At 37.9% G+C, this 21980-nt stretch overlaps 2 protein-coding genes across 2 annotated transcripts; one reads left to right on the forward strand and one right to left on the reverse strand.

Annotated features, from left to right (window-relative positions):
- Positions 1–544: 544 nt before the first annotated feature.
- On the reverse strand, positions 545–15713 carry hnrnpul1l (heterogeneous nuclear ribonucleoprotein U-like 1 like). Its single transcript, XM_082170718.1, has 16 exons — positions 15567–15713; positions 14884–15141; positions 13335–13751; positions 12313–12508; positions 12165–12238; positions 11109–11248; positions 10914–11013; positions 10636–10748; positions 10250–10516; positions 8511–8633; positions 8012–8140; positions 6538–6706; positions 5540–5809; positions 2973–3178; positions 2705–2887; positions 545–1567 (listed from the first exon to the last, which is right to left on the reverse strand). Exons 2-16 carry the CDS (start codon positions 15098–15100, stop codon positions 1439–1441), a joined length of 2733 nt encoding a protein of 910 aa, XP_082026844.1. The 5' UTR covers positions 15101–15141; positions 15567–15713; the 3' UTR covers positions 545–1438.
- Positions 15714–16390: 677 nt separating this feature from the next.
- LOC309499474 (protein FAM98B) lies at positions 16391–21877 on the forward strand. Its single transcript, XM_082170731.1, has 8 exons — positions 16391–16485; positions 16581–16687; positions 16959–17081; positions 17173–17438; positions 19280–19360; positions 19445–19561; positions 19645–19788; positions 21423–21877. Exons 1-8 carry the CDS (start codon positions 16442–16444, stop codon positions 21582–21584), a joined length of 1044 nt encoding a protein of 347 aa, XP_082026857.1. The 5' UTR covers positions 16391–16441; the 3' UTR covers positions 21585–21877.
- Positions 21878–21980: the final 103 nt, after the last annotated feature.

Consider the following 21980-nt stretch of genomic DNA (forward strand, 5'->3'; position numbering starts at 1 on the left):
GACACGATTTATAAATTATCAAGACAGAATGCTAATCAATGACTAGAAGATGATGACACATAAGCTACATAAAATCATCAACTAACCATTCAGAAATGCATGTTGTCACTTTTTCTTGAGTCTCTCCAGCTTTCTGACTCCGGTTTGAACATAAAAGTAAGTTTTCGACATTTTCAGTGCATGTGTGTGAGGTAAAAGGACACAAGCTCTTGAAGCTCCGCCCTCTGTGCCTGTAGCAGCTCATTTGCATTTAAAGGGACAGACACAAAAACGGTGCATTTTTGCTCACCCTCAAAAAGTGGCAACTTTAAAATGCTATATAAAATTATCTGTGGGGTATTTTGAGCTAAAACTTCACATACACACTCTGGGGACATCAGAGATTTATTTTACGTCTTGTGAAAAAGGCATTATACCACCTCATTAATGAATTTTTTTTTTTTTTTAAACTATCATTCCACATTTAAAGCTGGGTTTCAGACAGATTGAGGGTTGTTTTAGCTTTCACATATTCTTAATTTATACAAAAACACAGAACACAGGATGGTTCTTCTGATTATATTCTCAAATACAAAATAATGCATTTTGATTTTACACAAAACCATATGTAGATACTGCTTTACAGACAAGACAAGGTAAAAACATATCCACACAAGGAACTATTTTGGATCATTACTAATTTGCAACATGGGAGTAGATGTGCATCAGACCAATCAGTCATTTTAAAAATGCTATATAAAAAGGAAAATGATAACCTTCACAGGTTTGAGACATCAGAAAATTGTTATTCCAAGATTTAGGTTATTAAAATTTCCATTATGATGTATCTAGACAAAAGTGTTACATGGTCTTACATCAATGTGTACATACAGGCATATGATCATACAGAACAATACCCATAACCATCTACTGCAAAATGTGGTTCTTTAATCATACAAGATAAAAAATAAAATAAAATCAGTGGTAAAACTATTGGAACACAGAAACACCCTGCCTCTCTCTCTCTCTCTCTCTCTATACATCAGATGTAAATCTAAGCGTGCAGAGCTTCCTCGATAAATTTCTCCTGCTCTATTTTGAAACATTCAAGCACATCATAGTGTGTGAGCTTTTTGGAGCGGACTAAACCACACATTACTAAATTCAAAAGTCAAATCTCTCATCTACAAGTACACAGAGAAAAAAGAAAAAAAAGATCAAGCATGTAAACAAATATTAAGTAGATAGAAGATCTAAAAAGGGATACTTGCTACCAAAACTCAAAAAGAGCAATGGAGGGCCACAGAAATGTGGCTACCTTTAAGGTTGGCATAAATAGGGAGAGAATAAACTTTTACAGAGAGCAGGGGAAAAAAAGGGGAAAGACTGGGAGGGATCACAAAAAAGGCATGAGGAATGCTGCTTAGGGAATGGGCCGTCTGAAGCGGCTGCGATGCTACTACTGTGTTCCCTGAGCACCCTGGCTGCCTTGGGCGCCCTGCTGGTAGTTGCCGTAATTGCCGTATTGGTTGTAGTACTGGTTCCACTGGCTCTGGTTCTGGTAGTACTGCTGCCACTGCTGAGCGTACTGAGGGAAGTAATACAATGTATAAAAATGCATGCATCAACAACACAATACTAAACAGTGCCTTGAAGGGCAGAAATGAACAGGGAAGTCAAAAACTGCACCAAAATAAACAAAAATGCCCACCAAATTTAAGAAAAAATGCCCAAGCACAAATATACTAAATCTTTTTATGGCTGTTGAGATTGAAGAGAAATGTGAAAATGAATGAAAAGTGTCAACTGTGGTGTTACATTTAGATCTGCTCATGTTGCATCAGATTTCTTTTTATGGCAACATGTTTTGGCAGCATTGAGCATTATAACCAATCACAAACGTTTCTGTTGAGCTATGAATGCAATTGTCAGTCAGAGGCGTTTAGATTAGTCACCGCTGAAAAGGTTTTGATCAGTGTGTGCTCTCAGCAGCTGAATTCTGCAAGTAAGAGGTTCACTTTGTAGTGCGACAACTTCACCTACTGTAATAAGAGTTTAAACTTGCTCTAGACTGAAGGCATGGACCACTTCAGAGATAGGGAATTTTATGTTGCTCGCTTTCTGTTTTTAATTTATTCTGTTTGATTAATAGTTTTGTGCTTCAAGCTACAAAAACAACCAATATGAAGTCTTGATTTTCTCATTTCTACAAAACTAATTCATAAATGGTTCTTAGATTTTGTCAGTAGCCTACAAGACTATGACCTGCCGTTTACCAAAATGCAAAAACATCATCTATTCAATTAATCAACAATATCAATTAGAACTGACTATATTCATTTATGTAATACATTTTTTTACATTTTTATAATTTATATATAGACTATTTTATTTAGGCATTTGCAGTGTAAATACATGAACAGTATTAAACAGTCTGTGTAAATAAACATGCCATATCAGTTGCAGCTTCTGCTCCATCTTTGCTGTGTAAAGATGGCTTCTGTTGATGTTGATAAAGTTTTGTTTTAGTATTCTGATTGAAGTAATTCATTAAATTACAGTATTTGACATAAGACAACACAGATGCATTTAATAAAGTATTCATAAAAATTGCTCATGCAGAGGTAAAAATGCCCCTGGAAATCAATTCTGATTTCCCATTAATGTAGAAGTGAATGTCTGCCCCCTAGTGCCTGTATGCAGTTTCTATCACTGACAGTCTCACCTGCTGGTACTGCTGATTGTAGCTCTGCTGCTGCTGGTTGTAGGTCTGTTGTGTGGGCGCTGGAGTTTGACTGTAGCTCTGACTACTGTATCCTGGGTACTGACTGTAGTTGCCATAGTTGTACCCTTGGCTATAGTTGCTCTGGTTGTAGGGCTGGCTGTAGCTTTGACTATAAGACTGAGGCTACAGAAAAGAGAGAAAATAATAACTACAAGTCCTGCTGGATTCCTAAAATGAATCTTGGGTAATGCAAGCCCTGTCCTAGTACCTGTGATTGGTTGTAGCCTCCACTTGCTGCAGAGCTACTCTTGTTGTAGGAGCCCTGGCGGTTGTGGTTGTAACTGCTTCCAGACTGCTGGTTGCGGTTGTATCCACCACCACCAGCACCACCACCACCACCACCACGGCCTCCTGAGCCTCCATCCCTGTAGTTAGATCCCCAGCGATTCTGGCTGTAGCCTCCACGGTTGTATCCTAATCAATAAGTTGAGTGATTATGAACATCTAGTTCTTGTAGGCAGTATCTAGCCAGCAATGCAGAACAATAAGTAAGGAATAACTGTATAGTAGGGCTGGTCAATAATCGCAAAATACTCCTAGACCAGGATATGATCAGGATAACCTTGAAGGGGTTTCTTTGCGATAACGCCGGCTGAACGCACATTACCCTGTTTGTTACACGGCTGCGCAATACGTGGGCAAGAACCATTGATTTGGAAATTACTTTATGATTTTGCCTGTACATTCTCTTAAAACTTTCGCTAAGAAACAACAGTCCCTTACAATATCAGTATTATTAATACTAAAGTTCTCCAAAATCGTTTTAAATATAATCCACAACAGAGATCTAAAATGGCAGTTGTATTGTATGAAACAAAAACGTGAGTTTATGGTGTGATTTGAGGGACATGAAAGTAGCACTGGTTTCAGTTAACCAGATGAGAGAACTGATATACACTGTTGCCATTGATGATGGCAAATCAATATTAGGAAATATCACACCTCTGAATGCCACGGCTGACCAATCAGAATCAAGTATTCCAGTGTAATAGCTGTAATAATTGTATAAACATGATGACCGCACTAAACTTTGGGGTCAGTAATATATACAGGGGTCGTACAGATATGGTCAAAAGAAATTCCAGGACTTTCAAAGCACTACTTTTTTGGTTTTCAAAGACTACAACCAGAGATCGCACTCATCAAACAATATCTTAAGTTTTTTTTTTTTTACTCAAATTAGAGATATAAGGCATCCAAAATACAACTTATTAAATAATATACATTTAATACAAAGCTTATAATCTATTATTGTTCAATAAATAATATTTTATATAATAATGTTGCTGTACCTATCGAGAAAAGGTCTGATGGGGGTTTATCAGATGGGCTGCAGTGTTCATTCTGCGCTAAAAGATTGCATTTGTGCTTTTTCGAAAAAATGAAGTTTCATATATATTGTATTTAAATAAGTCAAGCACTTTTGAAGTACCTCTTCGTAAATATGGCTGTTTTCAAGGATTTTCCAGGACTTAAATTTCAAAAAGTACTTTTAGCACCTTGTACGAACCCTGTATATAATATTTTTGAAAGAAGATTCTTTTGTTCACAAAGTGTTTGTTTATTTGACCAAACATAGATTAAAAGCACTAACATTTACTGTAATAATATTTCACAATAACAGTTTTCTATTTTAAAGTAATTTATTCCTGTGATTTTTCAGCATCATTACTCCAGTCTTCAGTGTCACATGATCCTTCAGAAATCATTCTAATATGCTGATTTACTGCTCTAGAAACATTTCTTATTATCAATGTTGAAAACAGTTGTGCTGCTTAATATTTTTTGGAAACAGTGATACATTCGTTCAGGATTCTATTGTTTCTATTAAAAGAACATTTGTTTTTCTATTTAAAAAGCATTTATTTGAAATAGATATTGTTTTAGGGCTGGGAATCTCTAGGCACCTTCAGAGGGATGCGATGCGATGATAAAACGATTATCGATGCATCTTTTTTTCTATACAGATTATTTGTAATGATCCATAATTAATTTACTTCCAATATATTTTATTAATTAAACAAACGGAAATAATTTGGCAATAAATGTTGCGATAGAGTTTGTAATTCGCTTTGCCTTTTCTGAGTTGGGTGAAAGCTTTTAAGGTTGTCCTGGTTTCCACGTCAGCACTTTCTGATCTGATGTGTGGTTTATAACAGAATTCTACACCGAATTTAAATGCTTCCAATTAGATCTCGCTGTGATATTATTAATTCTACGGTGAATTCAAACGCTTTCTCACTGGATCACCCAGCACTGTGTAATAACAGTGTCGCGTGATTGAGATCGGCCCACGAGTAAACCTCTTATCAGTTGGACAACGTGGTGGTCACATCAGTGCGACCTGTTGTCGTACATTGGGTCGCAGTCTGAAGCCCTACTTGCATAAAGTGTGGCTCTTGTCCAGGTCCTTTTTCCGTTCAACTTCATAAAGCCAAAGTTACGCTAGATTTTAACGCAGAGGGTGCCAGACGAATTTCTCAACCATCACGCGTCTCTCAACCACAGACTGTCCAGGCGCCTTTTGCGTTCCGTCAACATTACGTTATCAATTAACATTTAGACATTTTATTTTTGACATTTGTGATTCGATTCAGAATCGTCCACATCCGCATCGCGATGCATCTAAGAATCGATCTCCCCCCCCACCCCTATATTGTTTGCAACATTATAACTTTTGTTAATATGTGTTCTTGATGAATACAAGTATTATTTTCTTTCATTTACTAACCATAAACTTGAAACACACAGAACTAACAAATTCGTCACTCTTACCTCCTCGGAAGCCTCCACCTCCGGAGCCGCCTCGGTTCTGGTAGCCACCTCCTCTACCACCCTGAGGTCCACTACGATTGTCATAGCGCTGGAAGTTGCTGCGGCCGCGGAAACCACCCTGGCGGTTATCAAAGCGCTTCTCCGGGGGAGGGCCTGCTTTACGGCCTTCTTCGTTGTACTGCTTGATGAGGGTGTCGGCTTCTTCCCGCTGAAGCTCTATGAATCGCACCTCGTCCAGGAACTCGCCAGCGTCGGGCAGAACATAGTTTGCTGCGGGAGCAGAGGCATGCAATGAGGGACAGAATAGCCGTGCAGGCAAAAGACAAAGAGAATCATAATCAGCACCATACAATGGTGACAGCAAAAATACAGGGGAGGGGACAGAACAAGGAGACAAAGAGAGTAAAAGAGAGAGAACTGGATCATGTGGTGATAAAGGTAACATGCTCTAGGACAAACGTTGCCTTAGCTGTGTAAGAAAACCCTTGTCCGAGAGTAGGAATATGAGGACAATGTAGGGGGCCATAGGGGAATGAAATTAAACTAAAAACAGTTGCCAGAAAAAGAGTGTTATGATAAAAGGTGTCCAGGGAAAATAAGTAGGAACTAGCCAAGGGCATCTGTCCAATAATTTATTTAACATTTAATAGTAGCCTACTGCCAATACAAACTGCTCAGTTGCTGAAGTGAATTGGAGAGCCTGAGCCAATTGCAGCAATTCTGTTCCTCAATCCTGATTATCTGAGCTGGTTTGCAGTGGTGACGAATGGCATGAGAGACAATGCAATAAAATGTGGTTAACAGGGCAGGAAGAGATGAAAAAAAAGGTGAGAGGAGCTCTTTTATCTGGCAAAAAGGTTTAACAGAAGGAGGGACGGGTGGGTTCTTCCAAGTCTTAAAAAAAAAGAAAAAAAAAAAGAAAAAAAAAAAACAAACAGCAAAAGCAGATCTGGTGTGTAGTTTTGAACATTTGTTTTGGTTATCCATGGCATTCCTACCTTTCATTTCTAACACAGCATGATCGGGAACATCCTTCCCTTCCTCATCAGTTCGCTTTAACGTTCGCTCTTTTAAATCCTCATCCGTGGGACAAATTACAATAGCCTTGCGTTGAAAACCTTCAAAAGGACGCATTTTTCGTCTCTGGGCTGATCCATATACATTTGTCTAGCAATGGTGACAAGAAAGAAGTAGAAGCTGTTCATTATTTGCTTTTGTTACGGCTTTGCGTTCCATAGGAGGGGAATTGGATTCCTGCAACGATGAAAGTGAGAGAGTTTTTTTTCATGTCTATAGTTACTGCTCTGGAATGACTAGCGGTTGTCTCTCACAACCCCAACTGACTTACCGTGAACTGAGCCGACACATGAGAGTTTATGAATGACTGACAATGTATAGGGGACCCTTTCTGCTTCCCTCACGCTAGCGCGTTTAACAGAAGCCGCTCTCTTATGAGCAGCTTGTTACAAACAACTGGTCTGTCCGTTTCTTACTATACAATAAAAGATCCAAGTTACATGAATTTACATGAAGTTAAATTCTCATTTGACAGCTTAAGACTGCGGTCTACTGTTTCCTCTTAAACTAACAAAACACAGTCATGCTCTTAATGTAATTACATCAATGATTTCTAAACATCAACGACAGAGATTTTGACATCATCTGCTGGTACATGTTGTCCTGTCTACAAGGAAATCATCTTAAATTTCTGAGGAATGTAAATAACCCTCACTTCTTGTATTTCAAACACATGCACTGCCTGGGTCCCCTTCACTTACCTTTACTCATCCGTTGAAAAGACCAGAATGCCCGACACGGACAAACATTTAGTACCAACCTGTGCATACTCACAGACTCCTAAAGGACCCATTAGCATGTCCTTTGACCTTACCTACCTTACAACCACTGGAACTGTCTACCTGTAAACTTCAAGCCGGTTAGTTTTTCCACTTACCTGCCATTCATTTTTAAAAACAACATTCAAGTAAAGTTCCAAGTTTATCTAATGAAAAGTTCTCGTTTTCTTTACAGTTACCATAGCAACAGAAGGTGTTTTCTTACTCACCAGGCAGTGATTACTTGTTTTTCAACATCTTACTAATGTCATGGACTACTTGTACAGTGTGGCAAGATTTCTTTACAACAAGGCAATACATAAAGTCAAAAATATTCATTGTGACAACATACTATACTGCATTCTTTCACTGCTCGTTTTTAACGTGTAAAAGCGAAACAAAACAAATCATAATTCAGCAACATGTTCAGGACAAAGAAATAAGGACTGGATAAAACAAGTCTTCAGGAGCACAATAGGCTAACCAATGCTTTGGACTAAGCTACAGAGAGATCAAAAGTGCATTAATGAACATGTGTAGCAGTGGATGTGGGGTAGTTTTTGGGGAGGAGGGTTGAGAAGGAAGGGAAGAGCTTTAGCTTTGAGAATAACACAGAGGCAGGCAAGTATGGCAGTACCTGGTCCAGGATGTAGTTGCGCTTCTTGCGGGCAGCAATCTGGATGAGCCTGTTGAGACACTGCGTGGCCTGCTGAATAAGTACGTCCCAGCGTCCGGCATAGTTGCGCTGCCGACGGAGTCCCATGACCTGATGTAAACGACAAAATAGACTTCAGGAATTGGAGGAACTACATATTTTGGTGGATGGCCTGAACAACTTTGAGTTATTGTTCTTAACCAAGGTTGGGCAACTCTAGCCCTCATGGTCCTGCAGAGTTTAGCTCCAACCTTGATAAAACCATCTAGTTAAGGCATTGTGGATTACTAGAAATTTACAAGCAGGTGTGTTTGATTATGTTGAACACTGAAGGACAACAGACCTCGAGTTAATGCCCATCCTTGGTTTTTAAAACACAAGATCAACAGGCAAAGATTTCTGTCTGAACGTGTATGGCAGGAGAAGCATGGCTTTACAATGCACAGTTGCTATATTAACAGATTACATCCAACAGCCATACCTTCATCTTATCCATGATAGCATTTGTGCCCAGGATGTTGTACTTCTTGTCTGGGTTCTCTCCTGCATATTTTATGGCCCAGGTGGTTTTTCCACTACCAGGAAGACCAACCATCATCAGGATCTAAGAAGAAAATGTTGAGGCAACATTTTACAAACCAGGTATCACAAACATCTTCTGTCCACTGATCACGTAATAGTAGTTGTGGCCAAAAGTTTTGGCAGTGGCAAATTTTGTTTCGCAAAGTTTGCTGCTTCAGTTGTTGATTCACATTGTTAGTAGATTATTGTGCAGAGTGATCAGATGCATTTTAAATATTGCAAAAAGCTTAATTGGCCAAGAACTATTACAAAAACCCACATTTCACTGTTTTTTGGCCCTGCCTCAAAATCCCCAGCAAACATAATTTCACTATTTCTATCAACTAGGGATGTGCAAGAGTACGCAAGTACCCGGACGTGACGGTGATGATGTGACGCAATGATGCCTGGAATCACTTTATGAAAATAGTCAAGAACAAGATGTGCAGGACCAATCTGCCATATACATAACATTATAATGAGATCACTATTGTAATAGAATGTTATAATTCTTTGTGAGAGTCTGGTGTTCATTCTCTTCAGTCTCGGCTCAAACGGCCCTGCCAAACATTATTGACTATGATTGGATAATTTGAGACATATCCCTTTTATGGGTTTATTTTTTTCAAAAAACATTGATATTATAAATAATTCAGCAGTGTTATTTTTTTCGTTCAACAGTAGGCCTATGTTTTTGATTAAAATACTTTTTCGTTATGGCTCAGAAAAAGCAGAGGGTTGTCTGGAAACACTTGATAAAGTAAATGAAAATACAGTTAAGTGCAAGATGGATAAGCAGCGCCAATCCGCCATACATAACATTATAATGAGAAAACACTAAAGAATGTTGTTCTTTGTGCTTCAGTTGCCCGTGTTTCAGCGCATTGTTACGGGAAGAGTGCATCAACAACGGGAGTGACACTTTCTGGCTAGCACGAAACTGAAAGTTATAATTTTACGTTTATGTTGTGTATCTAGGATCTCCGATTAATCTCAAATAGGTCACGTCATATAGGACGGGTTTCAGTTTATTGGTGTTCATTCACTCTTTGGCTTCACCTCATGCAGCTATTCCTTTTAGTTGTTTCTTTTTCGTGTTATTCTTCTTGTCATATTTTAATATTTAGAGGTTATGAAGGGTCAACACTGCAAATAATTACTCTTTGAATATATTTGCCAATAAAAGCCTTTAAAACTTATGAAATGCTTACCATTGTTTTCCAGTATACCATAGAAACGTGACAAAACTTATCTACAAACACTGAAGCAGCAAACTATGCGAAACAATGTCTACTACCAATACTTCTGGCCATGACTATACATGTCTTTGTACGCCTTGCAAACATAAACATTTGTTTTTCTGTTATGTATTAAGCAATGTGTAATAATGCCATCATTATATAGCTGGTAATATATACTGTAGATGAAGTCTTGACTCAAGAATTAACTGTGCAGTCTTTCGACAACACAATAGGTAGACATTTTGAAACATATCAGATTATGGCATAATTTTCCAGCAAATGTTTATGAATTTATAGTTGTATAAATTTTAGCCACAGCTGCAAATAATAATAAATAAAAAAATGTCATTATAAAATCTTTGATGAGACTGCTATAAGTAATGAATATTTATCTCAAATGTTAACTGTCAATTCAAACCTCGCATTCAGTTTTATTGGCCGGTCCCAGTGTCCCTCTGACTCGGTCGTCCAGGTCAAGATCCTGAATGAAGGTGAAGCCTTCTGGCTTGGGGAAGAAGGGCTCCTCTCTCTGTCCAAAGTTGAATTCTATGGCACAGTTCTTCACCAATACATGTGGGAAAAGAGCACGTCCGGCCAGTTCCTCTCGAGTGACACTGAAACACGGGCCCAGCGACTTGCCATTCTTGGAGAATGCCATCTCTACTTCCTCACCGCTTTCAAAGTCCTATGAAAGGCAATCCGAGTGGGAAAAAGAAAAGAAATAAGGTTAATAATACAATGTCTGAGACCTTATTAAGATGCGCTGTTTAATGTAATATAAAAAAATAAGAGAAAAACAATTACAATATAGCAGCCAATGATATCATTTTCACTGAACTTTTCCCCATAGTCTTCAAATTTACAGTTGGAGGATTTCTTGCCAGTTCCTCCATAGCCAAAAGAGAAGGGTTCTTCACCTATAATATAAATAAGTTATAATTAATAAATTAGTTCAACTGCAACGTTAACACAACACAAAACATAAACCCCACACTTTCCAGGAAAATCTAGCCCTGTTTGATCCATTTCACTAAAGAAAAAGGCATTAGGTGTCAGAAATGCCTTGAAGTATGGTCATTTACCGAGTTGAGTGTTGCATGAGTCCAGGGACCATCCGATTCTCACCACATGAGGGTCAGGCTCAGAGCTAGGAAGGTGCTTTACTGAAATTTCCTCATTTATCTAAACAAAGGAAAGGACAGGAGAGATCAGTATCTCTAAGACAATCAAACATGGCACTGGTTTACAACACTCGTATTAAATAGCATCTTTGTTACCTTCATTTCAAAGCACACACGTCCTTTGGTAACACCGTAAGTGGCTCGAGCACCTGACCACAGGAAGGCAAAACCCTCAATGGTCAGAGGGTAACCACTGTATCTGTCACGAGCCACTTTGAAATGCAGGTCACAGTTATCTGGAGACAAACAAACCAGAAGACATTCTGTAATGTACTATTCTGTGATATTAACGAAACTATCAACCACATTTAAAATAAATCTTGTGTCCAGGAACCACAGAAATTAGGGATGTTCCGATACCACTTGTTTTCCAGAACGAGTATGATACCGATTCTTTCATTTTTGGCCGTTGATGATACTGGTACAGGTATTTTTATTCCATTTGTCTTTTTTTTTTTTTTATGTTGGGAAGAGAAACCAAAAGAATTTGAATCCTATTAGTTGGCAAAAAAACATGAACCAAACCCTAATTGTAATCTTAACCCATTAGTAAGTACATATTGTCATTCAATATTACTCAGTTCTTAAATGTATAATTACACTGGAACAAGGACATCTTAAAATAAAGTGTAAACAATATTTCCTATAGTAATTTTCATGCTTAATTATGCCAGTTAAAATGTATCGTAGAAGCTTCTGTTACATTCAGTTTCTTTTATCATCTTTCATTAAATATCAGAGCACACATTTAGAGCTGCTCCAGGGCAGCAGTAAAGCAATCACATGACGTTTTACTATAATAAAATAGGGAACCTATGGTTATAGATAAATCATTTAACAGTTAATGTTTTCACTTATATACTAATGTGTTTTAGTTTAAATGATGCAGCTATACAGACATAAATACTGAATTTATGTTTAATATTGCATTAATTAGATACATTTATGTCATAGAGACAGATTTAATCTCGAATATCTCCATTCTGCTGTCTGTGTTTCTTTGTAAGGACACAAACACTGTGCACACGCTGCGAGGAGAATTTTAATGAGAATGAATAAAAGAGCTCAGTATTGGCTATCCCTAATGAAAATACAGCACTGCAAATACGAACATCTCCGTCACAAATAAATTCTCTCCTTAATTATACTCACAGGTGTCAATAACCACAAGTTTATCATCAATGTCTTCCTCCTCTTCTTCAGCTGGGGGCTGTGGTGATCGTCCCCTACAACAACCAATGAGAACTCTGAGAATGAGCAATACAAAATAACGAAATACATCCAAGGAGGCATAACTTACCTCCTTTCCTCACGATGCTCATAGTAACCGTATCCTCGACTGTCATCATATGACCTCTTGCGACTGTATGACGAGTATCTATCATCCTCTGATTTAGCCTGTGCATCCCAGTCACCAGCCTGCTCAGCCTGCTGTGGTGTGTCCCCGTCGGCCTTCTCCTCGTCGGCCTTCTCCTCGGGCTTCACTTCGTAACTCTCTAAAAGATTGGAATAAATTAATATATCATAAGTTACATCAAATAAAAATGCTAAGACCACATTTAATGTCAACTTCTGACTTTTAAGAATTACATGAATTGTACAATGAACCTAATTTGGCGGCACGAATGGCAAAGACTTAATTTAAATACATTAAACTAGCACATATGATCATGATCAAGTGGGACTGTGTGTGGAAAGTTAAAGCAGTGGTTCCCAACCATTTTACTGGAGGCCTCCGAACACTGCACATGCAAAATGTGCAGTGTTGAGGGTCCTTCAGAAATGTGGTTGGGAACCACTGAGTTAAAGGAATAGTTCACCCAAAAAAATTTACATTTCCTGATTATTTGCTCACCTCAAGGCCATACAAAATTTAGATGACTTTCTTTCTTCAGCAGAGGAGAAATTAAGGCTTTTGAGCAAAACATTTCAGGATTTTTCTCCATCCACACGACCCCAGCCTACATCAAGCGTGACCTTCCTGACGTGCCAACGTAACTTAATTAAATCTGCCTAAAAATTAATTTTGGACTGTTAAAAATGGACTATGGTGATCCCCATTCACTTGCATTAGATGGAGAAATGTGTGGAATGTTTTCCTCAAAAACCTTAATTTCTTTACGACTGAAGAACGGAGTCATATACATCTTGGATGGCCTGGGGGTGAGTAAATAATCAGGACATTTTCATTTTTGGGCAAACTATTTCTTTAATAGTGTGCAAAAAAAATAATAAAAAAAATCAAGAAACATTATTTTTGTAATAAAACAACTATTATTAGAGAATTCACCCCATGTGGTTTCTAAACTTGACAAGACTAACCTGACTCTTCCTGCTGGCTGCGTTGACTGGAGTCTCCCTCTGGGATCTGCCGTGATGCTGGCTTGTCACACTTCTGCTCCACCTCTGGCTCTGCAGGTGAAGGAGTCTCCTCACACTCCTGCTTCATCTCTTCCTGCTGCTTCCCGGCTGCTTCCTCACGGCACGGCTTCTTGGCCTCAGGCTCCTGGCATTCATCCTGCTCATAGGAGTACTGCTCTGTCATTTGTTCCGGCATCGCATCCGATGAATAATCACTCGTTCCCAAAGCGAGTATGGGGGTCTCGGGGCTGTCCTCGTTGCCTTCATTACTCTCATTTCCCTGATCGTCAAATCCACCCTGGTAGAGGTCTGTGCTGTTGCCATCATCAAATTGTGCCTTGGATTCTTCTCCAAAATCTTTCTCACTGGCTGCAATTTCTGTGCAGAAATTAAGCAGAATTAAAAAATGTTGTCGCATTAATGTCTTTAAACTAATTTAAAAAGTAATTTCAGCCAATTTGAACAATATTTTTAAATTGTTCGCTGCATGGTTAAAAAAACAACCACTATACATTTAAAATTGCATATTATTATTACATTCAGAAAAAATGTAAAATATCGGTAAATAAATTGAAATGTTTACAAACATTTTAAACACTATAAACACATAGCTTATAGATGGTTTTAATTCCTTTCCCTCCACAACAAATCTTACATTTTTTAATTAAACTTTTTTATTGAATGGTATTCAGAACAGAGCAAGACTGAAAAATATAAGTAGCTACATAAACGCAGAGCCAAAACAAATTCATTTAAAGCGAAACTGAAACCGAGACGGTGTTGGTCTCACATAGACTACCTCTCCCTTTGGCACGAATCCAAATGTTGCCACGTTATTTGTAAAACGAAACCCCTGTTTTTTAATGGGTCGTCTTTTTTTTTAACAGAAAACTTTTTCCAGGCTAAGAAATAACAGTTGTAAATTTGTAGTTTTTTTTGTTGCATTAATGTCTTTAACAAAACAAAGTACCATCACTTTTGTATTCATTCAGAATTACTCAAGGAATTTAAGTATTATTAAATTATTTTAAGAGAATGTGTTCACCAAAAGGAAGGTTTAAGTTGTCCTTATTACAGAGTAATTACAGTGTTAATACTAATATGTATATATATATATATATATATATATATATATATATATTACAGAGAGAGAAATTCTCATTTCATATTCATGATTTTTTTTTAAAGTTCTTACTAAAATAATTTAATCATTATTTACTACAAGATTTTTCCAGACCTGGCTGTAAAATTTCATTTTTCCACAAATGGAAACACTTCCCCTAATGTTAAATTTAAAAATATCAACCAGTGCTTGCTTTACTTCACAGAAGGTCGGATGTCCTACATCAAAAGCTTAACCCCCTATGGTGGTTATACACGCTGCCAGGCGGTCCCTTATAAATAATAATCTCTCCTAATCTCTGTGAAGCACATCTCCATTTGCAACAACAACCTGGATTACTGCCTCAGAACATACATAGCCAGGTCAAAACATAAACCCAAGTATTACCTTCCTCCTGATCATCATTCTCCTCTCCAGGCTCCCCGCCAGCCTCGAAGTCCTTCTCCTGCTCGCCCGATGGAGCATCGCCCGCTGCCTCGGCCTCCAGTGCCGCCTGCAATCTGTCCGCCAGATCCGCCTTCAGCCCGCGAGTGTCCAGGCCTCGTCGCTGGAGCTCTTCTTTCAGCTCATTGACTTTGAGCTTTTTAACATTAAGCCCGCTCATTGTTCATGCACCCCTACAGCAGTTTATTCCAAACTGTGCGCCTGTAGATCAAAGTAAACAAACCCGAGTCATTGATTGGTTACTGTACGCGCTCAGCGGATCATCTTCACAATCGCTAAAATATTAGCCCGCAAGCTAACTGGCTAACAGAGGCAAAGGTCTTTGCAGCTAAAATAGAATTTCACTGAATTGTATTTAGTGTTTAGGCATTATTACATTAAACACAACAACATGCACATACCAAATCCATTTGTTTAAGTGTCAAAACAATGTAGTAACGTGGTTTACCGTAGCCATTGACTTAACGCACACTTAGCATTAGTGGTAACTAGCGAACTATGGAGTCAAATAATTGCGCGCAAAATCCACCAGCCTCACATGCATACTCTAAAATCACCACATTCCAGTTTAAGCCACAAACAGAACATAAATACTTCCTCGTGTTTGCAGAAAACCAAATATTTACCTTTATCTGTCAGTTTCCCTCTCAAGCAAATTGTCGTTACGATTGTATCAAAAATGGAGGGTGACCGTGGTAGCCCACTTCCTCCGCCTCGCGAGAGTCTGAGTGCTCCGTCCCTGAAGCTGATTGGCTAAAGCTGCTGTCTGTCTGAGGCCCGTTTAGCCAATCATATTTGTCATACGCAACCATGTCCGTAAACTTCCGTTTCAAGTCGACATTAATGTTCATGTCTTTATTTCTTTGTTACAGTCTATGGTCCACATTCATATAAAACAATGTAAACGTGTCAAATACAACAAATTTCCTTCTTATTCTGGGACTAAAACTTAGCCTTTTTATTCTGGGACTTCACTATATTTTTTAAAGTACTTTTTGTAATTCACAGAGAACAAAGGAATGGGAGGAATGTAACTTATGTAGATACAATTTTGCTCATATAAAATTAAAACTGTGAGTTAAATACATTATGTTTTGTCCCAGTTACAATAACCATAAACTGGGATAAGTGCCAAAATAAATGGCACTTTAAATGTTTATAATATTTAATAAATATAATTTTTATTTATTACGAAAAGAGACGTCTCTACTTGTATTTGTTTTTATACTTTATATTTTACGTTTTTTTTTTTTTTTTTTTTGCGAGCAAATAAACAATCAAGACGATAGATCCGCGTGTGTCTAATAAGCAAGACCAATCTTTGCTGTTTCTTATCTTGTTGATAAGTTTAGAACCAAAGGAATCAGTCCGTTTAGTGATTAGAACGATTGAATCAAATTCGATCGATTATTTTTGTCTAGCAATAGGTTATCTGCAGAGAGCGACTTCTACTGCCTTGTTTTATAATAACAGTCGTCAATGCTGAATAAGGAAGTACACTATGGAGAGAGATACTGGTGCAATCGCTTTAATTAAAGCTCTTGGGTGAGTAACGCAACAAAAAAAAATACGGCGACATAAAAAAAAACAATGTATTATTCTTGTCAAGATAATAATAATTTTGCTTTTATATTGCACAGGTATAAGAGCAGAGAGTGCTTGAAGAAATGCAAATGTGACGAATTGCCTTGCCCTTTGCTCACCTGGTTGGTCTCAGAACTAAGAGAAAGTTTTCCCGATGCTCCAGGTAACCCAACCCAGACAAGTCTTATACAAGCTTTCCATCCATTTGCGTTTTTTAGTCGTTTGGTTTGCACGTATCATATTTAAATGATTAGACCTGCACTTTTAAATCTAATAATGATGTAAATTTAGCTTTAATTCTAGGCCTGGGATTAAACATTAAAACGTGTCCCTGCCTATAAGACAACATTTTGCACAACTTTGTTTAACCATCCTTTTCTTCTTTTTTTTTTTTTTTTTGCTGATATTATGCATAAAATGTAACTGTGCTTCAGCACGGAGAGTTGGTGGTGCAGTTCTGGTCGGGGAGTTGAGGGAGATGCTGAAGGAGATGTCCTGTCCTCAAAATGCTCTTATATCAGAGAACCTTTGCCCACTTCTGTTGTTCAGAGTGACTGGTAAGGTAGGGAGGTGATAGATGTTCTCAATTTGTGCATTTTTAAGATTTTCTGTGAAGAGCTACAGTGCATTTTCTCTATCAATTCACAGAGTATTTGGTGTCAGAGTTGATGGCAGCCCGTATGCTGACGTACAGAGAGAGTCATCCAGAAGATGCAGATCAGAATTGTGAGACAAATGGCAAAGAGCAAAGAAAACGGGAGAGTCTTACTATGGGCAGTGAAGATGAGCATCAGGAAACCAATCAAGTGGAAGAGGATAAAACGAATTGGCAAGAAGTAAATAAGGGTCTGGCAGAGCTGTTCCAGACTCTTGGCTTAGAAACATCTTCTCGGATGAGTGATGCCTGTGCAGAGGTAGGAATCAGATCACCACTGAATGTCTAGTAATTACTTGGTACACTCTTAAAAATATATGTTCCAAATGGGGGTTTTCACAAGAAACCTTTTAAAAGGTTAGTTCACTTAAAGGGGTGGTATGAAAAACTTTTAGCCTTTTATGTTCAAACCGGATTCAGACAATGATGGAGAGACTCAAGAAGAAGTGACAACATGTAGAATGCAACAAGACGTTTCTGAATGGTTAGTTGATGAATTTATGTAGCTTATGTGTAGTTATCTTCTAGTCATTGATTAGCATATTCTGTCTTAATAATCTATAAATCGTGTTCCGGGGGCGGGGTTTATGTAAATTTTAGGGTTGGTGATGTCACTAACCCTGGAGGAATGTCATGTAGTCTCTACCAGCCGTTTGTTGTAGTCCTTAAAAAACGATTTCTTTAAAAGAAAATATCTCCTTTTGCTTTGAACTTTGAGAATTGTAACTTTGCAGATGTTGTTTGTGCTCAAACAGCAACATTACACACTAACTAAAGTTAGAAAAGTGAAATCATAATCAAAATTCTGTCACTAATTACTCACTCTCGTGTCGATCCAAACTCGTTAGACTTTCGTTCATCTTCGGTACACAAATGAAGATCTTTTTAATGAAATCTGAGAGCTTTCTGTCCCTCCATTGACAGCTACGCAACTACCACTTTGACGATTTAAAAAGTTCATAAAGAGATTGTAAAACTAATCCATATGAATTGAGCGGATTAGTCCAAATTTTCTGAAGAGACTCGATCACTTTCTATGATGAACAGATTGAATTTAGCCTTTATTCCCATGTAAACATTCATCAACTCACACATCAGTTGTAAACAGAAGCTCAAGCATGTTCGCTTGACGTGCGAGAACCAATGAGGTTCATTCTCGTGTTACGCATCACGTTTGAGCTTCTGCAAGAACCAATGAGGTTTGTTCTCGAGTGTCAAACACGTACGGCTGAGCCTCTGTTTATGTTCACTGATCAATGTTTAAATGTGAATAAAAGCCTAAATTAAATCTGTTCATCATATAAAGCGATCGAGTCTCTTTAGAAAATTTGGACTAAGCCGCTCAATTCATATCAAATGGATTAGTTTTACGATCTCTCAATGAACTTTTTGAAGCTTCAAAGTGGTAGTTGTGTATCTGTCAATGGAGGGACAGAAAATATCTTAATTTGTGTTTTGAAGATCAACAAAATTCTTACTGGTTTGGAATGACATGAGGGTGAGTAATTAATGACAGAATTTTCATTTTTGGGTGAATTAGGCCTAACCCTTTAGGATCCCCAAAGAACATTTCAGTGAACCATTTCAGTTCTTTTAAGTTGGCATGTAATGAAATTTGTGAAGACTTTTCTTCCCTATTATTACGTATATCAGAGTGAAACGCTTTTTCGAACGAGAAAAAAAAGTAGGGCAGGACTTGATTTTGTCCATCAGGTATTGATTGGATGGTTGTTGTTTGCTATTGGTTGATCTCATGTGAGTGACAGGTTGTCCCGCCCTCGCACCAATAAACACATCATCAGAGAAGAGAAGAGGGAGGGGAAGTTATTTTGATTAAAGATTATGAGGGCACATGAATAAAAAAGAAATAATGATATGCATGATAAATCCTATCTAAAAAATACGACAATATTCCATAAAAAAATAAGAATTGTCCATTTTGATTTCATGGTGACTTTAAAAGGTTTTTTTCTTAGTTTGGAAAACATTTGAATAATCTAAAGAACCTTTTTCCACAATAAAAATCCTTTTTTGAAATGTAAAAGTTTCTTTCCATAGATATTTCAATGTTTTAATATAATACGAGCTTCATTCATTCAGGTGGAGTCACGGCTGACATCACTTCCAGAAGGTGAATTTCCAGAAGCGTTACTGAATACCAGTCTGAACTCTGAGCAATGGGTATGTATTACAAAGTTACATTTGACCTATTTCAGAACTCTATTCCATAACAAATATTTTCACAATAATGTTTTTCACTCTTAGAAAAAGATTGATGACATCAACAGAGCTCTCTGTAAGGATTATGAGTGTCGGCGCCAAATGATTATCAAACGCTTTTATGTCACACTACAATCCTTTGCTTGGGGAGAGAGGGGAAAGGTACTAAGATTTAGTTTTTGCAAACCTTCAAGTATGTATTGAAATATTTTTTTCACCAAGCAAATTATCCCTTTTCTTTTAAGGAACGCAGTGCTGTGCTTTCTTCCATGGCCCCCTTTTCACCTTCTCCTGAGTCGTTCGTCTCCATTGCTATGCTGTTGGCGACCAGAGAGGACGAGTCTCGCATTAGGCCAGTTAAAGCAGGGCCTTCAACAGCTGTTCACAAGGTGCCCTTCACCAAAGTTTTGCTTCTAATAGTAACAATAATTCACTTTTCTCTCTAGCATTGAGTGCATTAAATTTAGTGAGGTAAATTACATAATAAAATATATAAATGGGGTAATTCACCTCTGGCAAAATGGGCTTTCAATAAAGTTTTTTTAAATCAATGCTACTGTGCATGTAGCTAACCAAGGCCACTCCTAGTCTTCTCCTATTGGATAGCCTTGACCAGAGTCAAATACCTTGCTTGAGTAGGAAATCCTTCTTAGCAAACTTGTCGACTTGTATTGTTGCCGTGTGCAAGAATTCAAAGAGTAAAGGTTTAGCGGGAGTGAGTTATTTTTGGTTTCTAGTGAAGGATCCAGCGCGTTGTAGGCAGTGGCTAATGGCACAAATAATGGTAAACACTGCAACGAAAAATCTGAAAAACCTCTGTGTTTGTAGTTTTTGGCCAAAGGAAGAGGAAAAAACTGACAGAAACTGCCATTTCATCAGTTAATTAGGAAGAAAATGAACGGGGAGTACCTTCTGTCCAACAGTGAAGCAAAACACTGTCACATACTGGTGTAACTCCCTCATTCCCCAGTATGGTTATGTTTAGGATTAGGTGTGGGGTCGGGTTAGGACTAGGCCATTAACCTAAACTTACCATATCTGCTTTGTTAATAACCAGGGCTTGACATTAACACCCGCCAATTGTGGCTGGATTTCAGCAGTGGCATGTAATGCAGTCACTCCTACAAGCCACTTTGGCGGGTTGAATTTTAATATATACATTTTTCATTGATTCATTGAAATAATGTGCATAATTGTACTCAATCCCGCAGATTTTGCGCTCACACTCAAAGTGTGTGCACATAAAGCTGCCTCTCAGAACTAAATTGAGTTATTTTTCGCTGCTTAAACAGTCAAATACACACAAAATAATGTCAAAATGGCAGTCTTGGCGAGTATTCACGTATACACAGTCAGTTTTGTTTTAAGTGAACGTAAACAGTTGAGAAAGAAAAGGCATGTGTAACAGTATAATGGGTCTGTGTGTCGGGTCTTACAGTGACAACAGCCCTGTTAGTAACCCTCTGTTAGTAACCCTCTGTTAGTAACCCTCTGTTAGTAACCCTCTGTTAGTAACCAACCCTCTGTTAGTAACCCTCTGTTAGTAACCCTCTGTTAGTAACCCTCTGTTAGTAACCCTCTGTTAGTAACCCTCTGTTAGTAACCCTCTGTTAGTAACCCTCTGTTAGTAACCCTCTGTTAGTAACCCTCTGTTAGTAACCCTCTGTTAGTAACCCTCTGTTAGTAACCCTCTGTTAGTAACCCTCTGTTAGTAACCCTCTGTTAGTAACCCTCTGTCAATCCGACTGTCCGTGGCCGGGGATACAAAAATGCAAAAGTACAATCTGTGGTTTTCATAAAAGCCCTGGAGCTGTCAAAAGTCTGAATTATGCATTTTGTGTCATCTGGCGGACTTTTGTTGATAAATTAAAATGAATGAATTCTCAGTCCAGGTCAGAGGCAGAGAGAGTACACATTGTTCATTTACATATACCCCCTCCGACATTGTAACAATACAAAGCTGGTTGAAAGTCAGCGAACTTGCACTTTAAGAACAATTTATGCAAAACATTTGTTTCTGCAGGTACTAATGGGCAGTGTCCCAGACAGAGGGGGACGTCCAGGAGAGATTGAGCCACCGATGCCCAGCTTCACTGGCCGCAGTGAGGGAGGAGGTGGTGGTGGTCAGTATAGAAAGAGGAGGCGAGAATATTCAGGAAAGAAGAAGAAAAATAAAGAAAATTAGTGGTTTGTTTTTAGTGCTAGTTTTGTAACTAACACAACACAACTCAAAGAGCTTATTTTTAAGCAATATTTCTCAGTAACATTAATGATCATGGACTATGCTTATAGATTAAAAAATGAATCCTTATTTAATGTTTCAAAGCACTTAATGCACAAATTTAATTTGATGACCAAAAATGTCATAAGTTCATTTCAATGAAATGTATAAATATGAATTGCTACAAGCTGTATTTTATTTTCACAATCAAGATATATGATATTATTAAAGGCACTTATGTTTCCTTAAAAACAAAATTTTCTCTTTAAACTCTTTTTTTCCTTATTACATTTGCATCATTAGTTTTGCATGTCATCGTTTATTTTTTTACATCTGCATTTCTCAGTGACAGTTCATTCA

The sequence above is a fragment of the Leuciscus leuciscus genome, assembly GCF_965113295.1.
Source record: "Leuciscus leuciscus genome assembly, chromosome: 5".
Lineage (NCBI taxonomy): Eukaryota > Metazoa > Chordata > Actinopteri > Cypriniformes > Leuciscidae > Leuciscus > Leuciscus leuciscus.

Bases quoted from the DNA above. Each gene is read 5' to 3' on its own strand.
- hnrnpul1l (XM_082170718.1), bottom strand. From the start codon at position 15,100: ATGAGCGGGCTTAATGTTAAAAAGCTCAAAGTCAATGAGCTGAAAGAA. The intron at 13,752-14,883 runs GTAATACTTGGG...ATTTCTGCACAG, and splicing joins GAATGATGATCAGGAGGAAG to AAATTGCAGCCAGTGAGAAA. The intron at 12,239-12,312 runs GTAAGTTATGCC...TGGTTGTTGTAG, and splicing joins GAGCATCGTGAGGAAAGGAG to GGGACGATCACCACAGCCCC.
- LOC309499474 (XM_082170731.1), top strand. From the start codon at position 16,442: ATGGAGAGAGATACTGGTGCAATCGCTTTAATTAAAGCTCTTGG. The intron at 16,486-16,580 runs GTGAGTAACGCA...TATATTGCACAG, and splicing joins GCTTTAATTAAAGCTCTTGG to GTATAAGAGCAGAGAGTGCT. The intron at 16,688-16,958 runs GTAACCCAACCC...ACTGTGCTTCAG, and splicing joins AAGTTTTCCCGATGCTCCAG to CACGGAGAGTTGGTGGTGCA.